The sequence below is a fragment of the Oratosquilla oratoria genome, chromosome 11 (genome assembly GCF_046742065.1).
Source record: "Oratosquilla oratoria isolate Oo_2021 chromosome 11, ASM4674206v1, whole genome shotgun sequence".
Taxonomy (NCBI): domain Eukaryota; kingdom Metazoa; phylum Arthropoda; class Malacostraca; order Stomatopoda; family Squillidae; genus Oratosquilla; species Oratosquilla oratoria.
The window spans coordinates 13,153,667-13,166,765 of NC_134787.1; the positions used below are offsets into that span (position 1 = coordinate 13,153,667).

Genomic DNA, 13,099 nt, shown 5'->3' on the forward strand with positions numbered 1-13,099 from the left:
AATCCTCAAGAAAATGGCTCTACTTCGGTGACCTTCGCGGAGACAAGGAGTTCTTACTTCAGCGACAACTACACCGTCAATTCCCTCCTCGCCGAAGGAGGCTTTGCAAAGACTGTTCTGGTCACAAACGTCACTTCGGGTCTCACAAGCGTGGCCAAGATCCCCACACAGAGGGATGACTGCGCCATCGAGACTTCCAAGGAGACTGAAGCTCTCAGTGCCCTTTCCCACCCCAATATCGTCCGTCTAGTCGACATCGCGACGGACGGGGTCTGTGACATCGTTGTGACGGAGTACTGCCCCGGCGGGACGCTATGCCACGCCTCGAAAGACATCTGAAGACACCTTCTCGTTCGTGGGGCAATCGGATCGTCTACTACTTCAGACAGCTGGTGTCTGCCATCTCCTTCATGCATGAGAATAACTTCGTCCACCTCGACTTGAAGAGCGAGAACATGGTCCTTGACGCTAAAAAGAGAATCGTGAAAGTCATCGAATTTGGCCTGTCAGCCAGAACGTCAACGGTCTATGGCCGAGACATGAATGGTAGCCAGGGTACCCCATGGTATGTTGCTCCCGAGGTATTGGACAAGGCCCAACACCCTTACGCAGGAGGAAAGGTCGATGTGTGGGCCTTGGGATGTGTCCTGTACGAGTTGTGTGAGGGTCACCTACCTTACTTTGAGCCCTGGATAAATGACCTCCTCCTCAAGCACCAGATGACGTACTACCTGAGGTGCTGCGCAGGCGGAGGACCTGCCCTCAAGACCGTGCTGCCAGGAGTCTTCAGCAAAGCCCAAGAGCAGGCTCTTCTGAACGTCTTGCGCGGAATGCTCGACCCCAATCCAGAGAAGAGGGTCACCATTTGGCAGGTGCGCCAAGTTAGACTCCCAAGGAGGAGGAAAGGGGAAGAAAAATTAGTTTCCTTAGTAGACGATGTCGGTTGAGAATATTGCATCTCTGCACACTTTAAAGTAAAAAGAATAATAATAAAATAAAAATAGATAATAGAATAAAAAAGAAAAACTCCCCTCAGCTGAATAAAGTAATCTTCAGATGTAACTAGGGGTAGGAGGAAGCACATTACTAATAATATAACACAGCTTTGAATAATGTAAATCCTATCCCTTCAGTACTGGTAAGTACTTATCATTATCACGGTTTCCGCCATTTCTTTGTGTATATGGTCATGCTATAAAAACAAAGCGTTTTGCAGCAAACTGAGAGGGCTCTGATCTGCCAGTTGTTTCTCACTTGACACTTCGTGAGAGTGGGTTGGTGACTGGTAGATATGAGTGTGAGAAACTAGTACATAAAGTTGATAAACTGAAATTGAACGATCAGGTAGGATCACTCGAGATTTTCAGTATGTTAGTCAAGACAGTTATCTGAATATACCCTGGAATTTAAAGGTTGTTATGAATTTGTTCCATATATAACGTGGTTGGTGTTAATACTCGTATACTCATGGACTGAAGTTTTTGAAGCTCATGAGTCAGACAGTACCTCAATGCAAAGACATAATTTGTTGAATGTGTGTGTATATGTCATATATTACCCATAAATTGGGTCATAGGTGAGCTCTGACCTCTCATTCGGGAAGATAATTTGAGTCGATCACAAATCCAACACGTGATCCGTGATGATGATGGAAAGTCACATCCATTTCCTCCAACCCAAAGTATTCTATTTATAGTCACTCGTTTTTTATTTTTTAGATCGATTCCGCATTAAAGAAAATGAGAAATGAAAGCATGAACTGTAGTTTCGACAAGTAGAATGTAAAATATCTCAATTCAACATGTAGCATAATTTATGTTCATGAAAGCATCCATTAACATATACTGGCATGGAAGAAGTGCACAGTACTTTTCATTTCAATCCAATTCATCTGTATTACCTATCGTTACATACATTATATAAAAAAGGCAACCCTCTCAGGCCTATCATCTCCAATAGGAATTGATGCACCAACAAGGTATCAAAATGGCTCACAGGGATTTTGTCACCTTTTGTGGGAAGTTTCTCAAACTCTCATATTAAAACACTCGCCGTGTTCCTTCATGCCAGCCAAAAAGACCACAGAATGGATTGGGATAATACCGTTATCATATTCAAATCCCATTGTAGCTTTACTCAGTTTACTTAGAATTTAGAGGGCCTTCCTCATGGCTGTGGTGGTCCACCGCTACTTCCAGCCCTGGGGTCTTGTATTTGCAAGTTAATCTGATCTGATATGTAGTTTGAGGCATTGAGCTGTATACCCAGGTACAGGAGGCTCGTCTGGCAATGTCTTCATAAATTTGTCTAGGTGTAATTTGAATTTGGTGACTGGGCAGTTCTTGATCTCTGATATGTTTTGGTAGTACGTTGAAGATTGTGGGGCCATTGTGAGTGAAACTGGAGACCAAAAGGGTTTCTTTGTTTACATATTTTACATCTGCCATTTCGAATGACCTCTGTAGACCTACCTCGTCCTTTGGTGGTTGTTTATTTTGTTTTGTTTTTTCTCCAATTTGCACTATACACCACCTAGCTGACTGTAACACTGTGATCCTGTAGTGTTTATTGTGTATACTATGTAGGTTTCATGTTAGTTAAGGACCTACGCACTATGAGAAAAGCTTGATAAACACGGAGCTCTCCTGCACGCACGCACGCGGTCTTTCTTTGATTTGTCGTAGGAAAATTGTGGAATCTTCCTTAATCAAACATTTTCCTAACTTCAATACCTCAAAAGGTCAGTGGCCCCCAGATTGCATTACGAGGATAGCAGTCAATAAATTAATGTCAAGAGCGGTCCGTACAAGATACCACAAACTGTCCATCCTTGACCCAACCACATCAAGAGCATGTAACCTGAGTCCTCCCCCACTTTTCCCCGTCCCCTTTTCTGTACTCCTCACTACATCATTTATAAATGTGCTCTAACTTGTAACCATTCCGCTGAAGGAGTACTACAGATAGTAGTAGAAATATACGGTCCCCCTGTACTTTCGATATTATTTCTCCGATAGTGGGTTTAAGTATATATTTACAAATGTGTTATAACATTACAGTTTTCCATATATATATATATATATATATATATATATATATATATATATATATATTATATATATATATATATATATATATATATATATATATATATATATATATATATGCAAAAAAAACCCACTGGGAAATAAGAAGCTTAGTCCGATCGTTTTCGTCTATTTAAGACGAAAACGTTCGGACTAAGCTGCTTATTTCCCAGTGGTTTGTTCTGCATATTATTTTCACGTGTGCCGTGTGACTTACTGCAATATATATATATCTATATATATATATATATATATATATAGGTCTATATCTATATACATATATGTATATATACACACATTTTTATATACATATATGTGTGTGTGTGTGCGTCTGTGTGTGTGTATGTCTGTGTGTGTGTGTGTGTAACATGAGGTAAGGTATTCCGTTATTGATAAGGCATACTTCAACTATAACAAATTACAATGTCTCATTGTTTCTTGTCTTAATACAATTATCTTCACTTCTAAGTAATACTGTGACATGTATTTTCAGTAGCTGTAACAAGCGTGTTGATATATATCGTATATACATAAATACTATATATGATAACCTTTTTTATGTTGTAAAACTTCGACGTAATCCAATACACTTCTTGAACCCAATTAGTGAAGACAAGTCACTGTAGCACTTAGAAATGAAACCAGTTTTACATTTTGTCCAATATGGTGACAGTCTGACCTTTAGCTTGAGGAGTATCAAACGATTTTATTCAGCTGAGGGTCGGCGATGGTTCCAGATGAAGTCTCCAACAGTCATGACCCTCTTCAGTCTTGGGGCTCGACCCTCTTCTGCAGAAAGTTGTCTAATATCACCTCTAAACAAAAGATAGAAAAATATATATAGAATAAATTAAGAAATATATGAATAGATACATTGAAATGTTAATTCATTAATAATCAATTAATTGATTTATACATAACTGATTAAAAATATAGATAAAGAAAGAAAATTACTTTCTATAATGAAGGTGTTATGATACGTCTCGTTTTGTGATGTAAATATTACTACCACGAATGATAGATAATAACCAATAAACACTCAATATACTTCAGTTTATTCTCTTCTTAAAGTCAAATAACTTCTTCTTTAAACTCTTAACCATCCATAGTTTTTCCTCAAACTTGTTTCTTGTTCTTTTCGACTTACTTAAGTTTTCCTCAAATTGCATGTGCTAAGTTTGACTCTACTTTCCTTTGATTTACTGTTGTTTTCCTCAAATTCCTTTTGGTTATCCTCAACTATTGCTTAACATATGGTTCAATATTCTTTTGTTTTTGTTTTTTCTATTTTTTCCTCGACGTTTTTTCGTTTTATTCAAATTACTGTTTTCCTTGCCACACTTTTGTTTTCCTCGACGTTCGTTTGTTTTTCCGGTCATTCTTTTGTTTTCCTCGAATTTCTTTTGTTTTCCTCTTTCGGCAGCAGTTTTTTGGAACCGCGTTTCTAGGAACTGTTCCTATCGCGCCTTAATTTGTCTATTGCCGAGTTGATGGGATCCCAGGTAGTTTATCTTCTCGTAGACGTCTCTTGAGACGACAGCTTTGTCCGTCGAGGGAAATCATTAATGTGTTGACTATGTGGTCTATTGTCGTGTTAATTGTGTCGTCTATTGTTACATTAATTACGTCGACGGTCTGTGGTCATGGTTACTTCTCAGCCAGTGCCATGGCGAGTCACGTGTCAAACGTGCACCCTCTCTCCCTTGCCTGTTCTCGTTATGTGTATAAACGTTTTGTTCAGTAATTCTGTGTCATAGGCCAGAAATGCTGTGCGCCCTGTAAGTATGGGTGTACATGTATTCATTTTCTTGTTTCTTTACTCGTATGTGTATTATTTCATTCATTTATTCATTAGTTATAGTTGATTTATTCATTTATTTATTTATCTATTTATTCATGGTCTCTCTATTCACTCGTTTATGTAATTATATATTTATCTATATGATTATTTACTTGTTTATTAACTTATTTACTTATCTATCCAAAAGGTGAACCCTTCTTTGACTGCGTTAGTACAGTAACACATTTCATACGTTCTCTCGTAGCAGTCGTCAGTCGATCTTATTCAAACGAGGATCAGGTCCTCAAGACACAAAACCAAGGATGACGGTTTCCCATGCTGAAGGGACAACTAAAGAGACATTCTTTACACCCATGTTTCTTTGTTATAGTTTCCTTATGACACCTTCGTTGTCTGTTGCTGTTTGTTGTTGCCGCTGTCGTATGCCAATTCATGTTACCAGTACGTATATCCTGGGGGTCTAGGTTCGTTATCACATCAATCTGTCTTGGAGGTTGACTTAACCTCCCTCCTTTTGCTACACTTGGGTTACATATTACAATGATAGAATGTGCCAAGAACAGGAGATAAAATGTCTGCAGAGAGGTGTTACAGGAAACGAAGAAGAGATTACTTATGCAATTGAGAATTGTGACATAAAGTTAAATGGAAAATAGTCTCTCTCTCTCTCTCTCTCTCTCTCTCTCTCTCTCTCTCTCTCTCTCTCAGTGTGTGTGTATGTGTGTATGTGTGTGTGTGTGTGTGTGTGTGTGTGTTACAAAGTACTTGGTAAGTGCTTGTGCATATTTGGCTAAATCTGACCTCCATGTTCTACCACCGGACTGGCTCTCCCTCCTTCGCCGACTTGGACGAAGTTGTGAAGATGCGTCGACTTTACCGTGCCAAAATTTCCGCTCTTGAATTCTTCCTGCGACTAAGGACGCTCCTGACTTGCTGCGCAAAAGGAACACCCGAAGAAGATCTTCAAAAAGGAAAATCATGCAAGGATTCCCCCGAAGTTCCTCCAGTTAAAACTGCCGAAGGGAAGAACACCGAGGATCATCAAGTAAATCCTCAAGAAAATGGCAGCCCATCTTCAGGAGAACAGAAGAGGAAGGAACCAGGAGGAAATAAGTCCTCGATAAAGGACAAAACATACAATGGCTCTTTATCGAGCTCTACTTCGGTAAGAAGTTCTTCCTTCAGAGACAAGTACACCGTCAAATCCCTCCTCGCCGAAGGAGGCTTCGCGAAGACGGTGCTGGTCACCAACGTTACCTCGGGTCTCACAAGCGTGGCCAAGATCCCCACCCGGAGGGACGACTGCGCCATCGAGACTTCCAAGGAGACTGAAGCTCTCGCGGCCCTCAGCCACCCCAACATCGTCCGTCTAGTCGACATCGCGACGGACGGGGTGTGCGACATCGTTGTGACCGAGTACTGCCCCGGTGGGACGCTGTGCCACGCCCTGGAAAGACATATGACGACACCTTCTCGTTCGTGGGGCAATCGGATCGTCTACTACTTCAGGCAGATCGTGTCTGCCATCTCCTTTATGCATGATAACAACTTCGTCCACCTCGACTTAAAGAGCGAGAACATGGTCCTTGACGCCAAAAAGAGAATCGTGAAAGTGATCGACTTTGGCCTGTCAGTCAGGACGTCGACGGTGTATGGGCGAGAGTTGAATGGTAGCCAGGGTACCCCATGGTATGTTGCTCCCGAGGTATTGGACAAGGCCCAGCACCCTTACGCAGGAGGAAAGGTCGATGTGTGGGCCTTGGGATGTGTCCTGTACGAACTGTGTGAGGGCCACCTGCCTTACTTTGAGCCCTGGATAAATGACCTCCTCCTCAAGCACCAGATGACATACTACCTGAGGTGCTGCGCAGGCGGAGGACCTGCCCTCAAGACCGTGATGCCAGGAGTCTTCAGCAAAGCCCAAGAGCAGGCTCTTCTGGAGGTCCTGCGCGGAATGCTCGACCCTAGACCAGAGACCAGGGTCACCATTTGGCAGGTGAGGCAAGTTAGACTCCCATGGATGAGGAAAGGGGAAGAAAAATGAAAAGTTTCCTTTGTAGACGATGTCGGTTGAGAATATTGCATCTGTGTACACTTTGAAGTAAAAAAAAAAATAATAAAATAGAAATAAAAAATAGAAAAAAAAACTCCCCTCAGCTGAATAAAGTAATCTTCAAATGTAACTAGGGGTAGGAGGAAGCACATTACTAATAATATAACACAGCTTTGACAAATGGTAAATCCTATCCCTTCAGTACTGGTAAGTACTTATCATTATCACAGTTTCCGCCATTTCTTTTTGTATATGGTCATGCTATAAAAACAAAGCGTTTTGCAGCAACTGACAGGGCTTTGATCTGCCAGCGGTTTCCCACTTGACACTTCGTGAGAGTGGGATGGTGACTGGTAGATATGAAGGTGAGAAACTAGTACATAAAGTTGATAAGTTGAAATTGAACGGTCAGGTGGGATCACTAGAGGTTTTTAGTATGTTATTCAGGACAGTTATCTGAATATACCCTGCAATTTAAAGATTGTTATGAATTTTTCCATATATAGCCTGCTTTTTTGTTCATCCTCGTATACTCATGGACTGAAGTTCTGAAGTTCATGATTTAGACAATACCTTAATGCAAAGGCATAATTTGTTGAGTGTGTGTGTGTATGTGTCATGTATTACCCATACATAGGGTCATAGGTGAACTCTGAGCTCTCATTCAGGAAGATAATAACAGTCGATCACGAATCCAACACGTGATCCGTGATGATGATGATGGAAAGTCACTTCCACTTCCTCCAACCTAAAGTATTTTATTTATAGTCACCCGTTTTTCATTTTTTTTAGATTGATTCAGCATTAATGAAAATGAAAAATGAAAACATGAACTGTAGTTTCGACAAGTAGAATCTAAAATATCTAAATTCACCATGTAGCATAATTTATGTTAATGAAAGCATCCATTAACATATACTGGTATTGAAGAAGTGTACAGTACTCTTCATTTTAATCCAATTCATCTGTATTACCCATCGTTACACAAGTTACATAAAAAAGGCAGCCCTTTCTAGCAAGGTATCAAAATGGCTCTCAGGGATTTAGTCACCTTTTGTGGGAAGTTTCTCAAACTTTCATATTAAAACACTTGCCGTGTTCCTTCATGCCAGCCAAAAAGAACACAGAATGGATTGGGATAATACCGCATCATATTCAAACCCCATTGTAGCTTTACTTACTTAGTTTACTTAGTAGAATTTAAAGGGTCTTCCTCATTGCTACATCCAGCCCTGGAGTCTTCTTTTTGCAAGTCAATCTGGTGTGATATGAAGTTTGAGGCTGCCCTGCATTGAGCTGTATACCCAGGTACAGAAGGCTCATCTGGCAGTTTGTTCAGAAATTTGTTTAGGTGTAATTTGAATTTGGTGACTGGGCAGTTCTTGATCTTGCTGATATGTTTCGGTAGTATGTTAAAGATTGTGGGACCATTGTGAGTGAAACTGGAGGCCAAAAGGGTGTCTTTGTTTACATATTTTACATCCGCCATTTTCAGTGACCTCTGTAGACATACCTCGTTCTTTGGTGATTGTTTATTTTGTTTTGTTTTTTTCTCCAATTTCCACTATACACCACCTAGCTGATTGTAACACTGTGATCCTGTGGTGTTTATTGTGTATACTATGTAGGTTTCATGTTAGTTAAGGACCTACCGCACTATGAGAAAAACTAGATAAACACGGAGCTCTCCCGCACTCACGCACGCACGCACGCTGTCATCCTTTGATTTGTCGTAGGAAAATTGTGGAATGTTCCTTAATCAAACATTTTCCTAACTTCAATACCTCAAAAGATCAGTGGCCCCCAGATTGCATTACGAGGATAGCATTCAATAAATTAATGTCAAGAGCGGTCGTAAAAGATACCACAAAAGTCCACCCTTGACCCAACCACATCAAGAGCATGTAACCTGAGTCCTCCCCCACTTTTCCCCGTCCCCTTCTCTGTACTCCTCACTACCTCATTTATACCTGTACTCTATCTTGTAATCATTCTGCTGAAGGGGACTACAGATAGTAGTCGAAATATACGGTTCCCCTGTACTTTTGATATTATTTCACCGATAGTGGGTTTAAGTATATATTTACAAATGTGTTATAACATTACAGTTTCCCATGTATATATATATATATATATATATATGTGTGTGTGTGTGTGTGTGTGTGTGTGTGTGCGTGTGTGTATGTAACATGGGGTAAGGTATTCCGTTATTAATATGGCTCACATCAGCTATAACAAATTACAATGTCTCATTGTTTCTTGTCTTAATACAATTATCTTCACTTCTAAGTAATATTGTGAGAAATATATTTTCAGTAGCTTTAACAAGCGTGTTGATATATATCGTATATAATATATATGATAACCTTGTTTATGTCGTAAAACTTCTTGAACCCAATTAGTGAAGATAAGTCACTGTAGTACTTAGAAATGAAACCAGTTTGACATCTTGTCCAATATGGTGACAGTCTGAATTTTGGCCTGAGGAGCATCAAACGATTTTATTCAGCTGAGGATCGGCGATGGTTCCAGATGAAGTCTCCAACAGTCATGGCCATCAAGTGCGGCCTTCTGCGGCCTTTGATATACATATTATTTTTTAAAAGACCTTGAATATTTTTTAAGTCTGAAATCATTTTACACCTGAAACTTATAATATACAACACACACATAGACGAAAGCAAAGTTTACCGTGTTCAGTGATGTCACTCCCAGAAATTGGAACGATTTTTATACATATGTATTTATTTTTAATTAAAAAAATAACTTTAAACTGAGTTTTTAGGGAGGGGGGGGTGAAAAACTTACACTGTCCCCTAAAAAGGGTTAAGATAATTGAAAAAATAATAATAATAATTTGTTCAGTGCGGCCTCTATGTGGGACGATGAATTGTAAGGTGGCCTTCATGCACAAAAAGGTTCCCCACCCCTGGTCTAGGGGTTCGACCCTCTTCTGCAGAAAGTTGTCTAATGTCACCTCAAAACAATAGATAGAAAAACAATATATAGAATAAATTAAGAAATATATAAATATATGAATAGATACATTGAAATGTTAATTCATTATTAATTAATTAATTGATATATATATAACTGAATAGAAATATAGATAAAGAAAGAAAATTACATTCTATAATGAAAGTGTTATGATACGTCTCGCTTTGTGATGTAAATATTACTGCTATGAATGATAGATAATAATCAATAAGCACTCAATGTACTTCAGTTTGTTCTCTTCTTAAAGTCGAATAACTTCTTCTTAAAGTCGAATAACTTCGTCTTTAAACTCTTAACCATCCATACTTTTTCCTCAAACTTGTTTCTTGTTCTTTTCGACTTGCTCAAGTTTTCCTCAAATTGCATGTCCTATGTTTGGCTTTACTTTTCTTTGATTTACTGTTGTTTTCCTCAAATTCCTTTTGTTTATTCTTGACTTTTACTTAACATATGGTTCAATATTCTTTTATTTTGTTTTTTCTATTTTTTCCTCGACGTTTTTTGTTTTATCAAAATTACTGTTTTCCTTGGCACACATTTGTTTTCCTTGACGTTCCTTTGTTTTCCCAGTCATTCTTTTGTTTTCCTCGAATTTCTTTTGTTTTCCTCTTTCGACAGCGGTTTTAGGAACAGCGTTTCTAGGAACCGTTCCTATCGCGCCTTAATTCGTCTTTTGCCGAGTTGATGGGGCCCAGGTAGTTTATCTTCCTCGTAGACGTCTCTTGAGACGACAGCTTTGTCCTTGGAGGGAAATCATTAATGTGTTGACTGTGTGGTCTATTGTCGTGTTAATTGTGTCGTCTATTGTTACATTAATTACGTCGACGGTCTGTGGTCATGGTTACTTCTCAGCCAGTGCCATGGCGAGTCTCGTGCCAAACGTGCCACCCTCTCTCCCTTGCCTGTTATTGTTTTGTGTATAGGCGTTCTGTTTTGTAATTCTGTGGCATAGACCAGAAATGCTGTGCGCCCTGTAAGTATGGGTGTGCACATATTTATTTTCTTATATTTATACTCGTATGTGTATCATTTTATTCATTTATTCATTAGTTGATTTATTCATTTATTAATTTATTTATTAATTTTTTATCTATTCACTCCTTTATGTAATTATATATTTTTCTAAATGTTTATTTACTTGTTTATTAACTTTTTTACTTATGTATCCAAAAGTTGAACCCCTCTTTGACTGCGTTAATACAGTAACACTTTTCATACGTTCTCTCGTAGCAGTCGTCTGTCGATCTTATTCAAACGAGGACCAGGTCCTCAAGACACATAACCAAGGATAACGGTTTCCCATGCTGTAGGGACAACTAAAGAGACATTCTTTACACCCATGTTTCTTTTTATGGTTTCCTTATGACTCTTTCGTTGTCTGTTGCTGTTTGTTGTTGCCGCTGTCGTATGCCAATCCATGTTACCAGTACGTGTATGCTGGGTAGCTGTAGGTTCGTTATCACCTGTTTTGGAGGTTGACTCAACCTCTTTGTGCTACACTTGGGTTACATATTACAATGATAAAATATGCCAAGAACATAAGATAAAATGTCTGCAGATAGGTGTTCCTGAAAGGAAACGAAGAAAAGATTTCTGATTCAATTGAGAATTGTCACGTACAGTTCAATGGTCTCTCTCTTTCTCTCTCTCTCTCTCTCTCTCTCTCTCTCTCTCTCTCTCTGTGTGTGTGTGTGTGTGTGTGTGTGTGTTTTACTAAGCACTGGGAAAGTGCTCGTGCATATTTGGTCAGATCTGCCTTCCATGTTCATTCACCGGACTGGCTCTTCATCATTCGCCGACTTGGACGAAGTTGTCAGGATGCGTCGACTTTACCGTGCCAAAAATTCCGTTCTCCAAATTTTCCTGCGACTAAGGACGCTCTTCATTTGCTGCTCAAGAGGAACACCCGAAAAAGATCCCCCCGAAGTTCCTCCAGTAAAAACTGCCGAAGTGAAGAACACCGAGGATCTGCAAGTAACTCCTCAAGAAAATGGCTCTACTTCGGTGACCTTCGCGGAGACAAGGAGTTCTTCCTTCAGCGACAACTACACCGTCAATTCCCTCCTCGCCGAAGGAGGCTTTGCAAAGACGGTTCTGGTCACAAACGTCACCTCGGGTCTCACAAGCGTGGCCAAGATCCCCACACGGAGGGATGACTGCGCCATCGAGACTTCGAAGGAGACTGAAGCTCTCAGTGCCCTTTCCCACCCCAATATCGTCCGTCTAGTCGACATCGCGACGGACGGGGTCTGTGACATCGTTGTGACGGAGTACTGCCCCGGCGGGACGCTATGCCACGCCCTCGAAAGACATCTGAAGACACCTTCTCGTTCGTGGGGCAATCGGATCGTCTACTACTTCAGACAGCTGGTGTCTGCCATCTCCTTCATGCATGAGAATAACTTCGTCCACCTGGACTTGAAGAGCGAGAACATGGTCCTTGACGCCAAAAAGAGAATCGTGAAAGTGATCGACTTTGGCCTGTCAGCCAGAACGTCAACGGTCTATGGGCGAGACATGAATGGTAGCCAGGGTACCCCATGGTATGTTGCTCCCGAGGTATTGGACAAGGCCCAGCACCCTTACGCAGGAGGAAAGGTCGATGTGTGGGCCTTGGGATGTGTCCTGTACGAGTTGTGTGAGGGTCACCTGCCATACTTTGAGCCCTGGATAAATGACCTCCTCCTCAAGCACCAGATGACGTACTACCTGAGGTGCTGCGCAGGCGGAGGACCTGCCCTCAAGACCGTGATGCCAGGAGTCTTCAGCAAAGCCCAAGAGCAGGCTCTTCTGAATGTCTTGCGCGGAATGCTTGACCCCAATCCAGAGAAGAGGGTCACCATTTGGCAGGTGCGCCAAGTTAGACTCCCAAGGAGGAGGAAAGGGGAAGAAAAATGAAAAGTTTCCTTAGTAAACGATGTCGGTTGAGAATATTGCATCTCTGCACACTTTGAAGTAAAAATAATAATAATAAGATAAAAATAAAAAAATAGAAAAAAAACTCCCCTCAGCTGAATAAAGTAATCTTCAGATGTAACTAGGGGTAGGAGGAAGCACATTACTAATAATATAACACAGCTTTGACAAATGGTAAATCCTATCCCTTCAGTACTGGTAAGTACTTATCATAGTCACGGTTTCCGTCATTTCTTTTTGTATATG

The 13,099-nt window shown here is 40.4% G+C and overlaps 2 protein-coding genes across 2 annotated transcripts; both read left to right on the plus strand.

The window, feature by feature from the left end:
• Positions 1-410: 410 nt before the first annotated feature.
• Positions 411-1,142, plus strand: LOC143029965 (uncharacterized). The gene is made up of 2 exons (XM_076193177.1): positions 411-881; positions 1,134-1,142. The coding sequence occupies exons 1-2, from the start codon at positions 411-413 to the stop codon at positions 1,140-1,142; spliced, it is 480 nt and encodes a 159-aa protein (XP_076049292.1).
• A 10,613-nt stretch (positions 1,143-11,755) lies between these two features.
• LOC143029966 (uncharacterized) lies at positions 11,756-12,835 on the plus strand. Its single transcript, XM_076193178.1, has one exon. The coding sequence runs from the start codon at positions 11,756-11,758 to the stop codon at positions 12,833-12,835; it is 1,080 nt and encodes a 359-aa protein (XP_076049293.1).
• Positions 12,836-13,099: the final 264 nt, after the last annotated feature.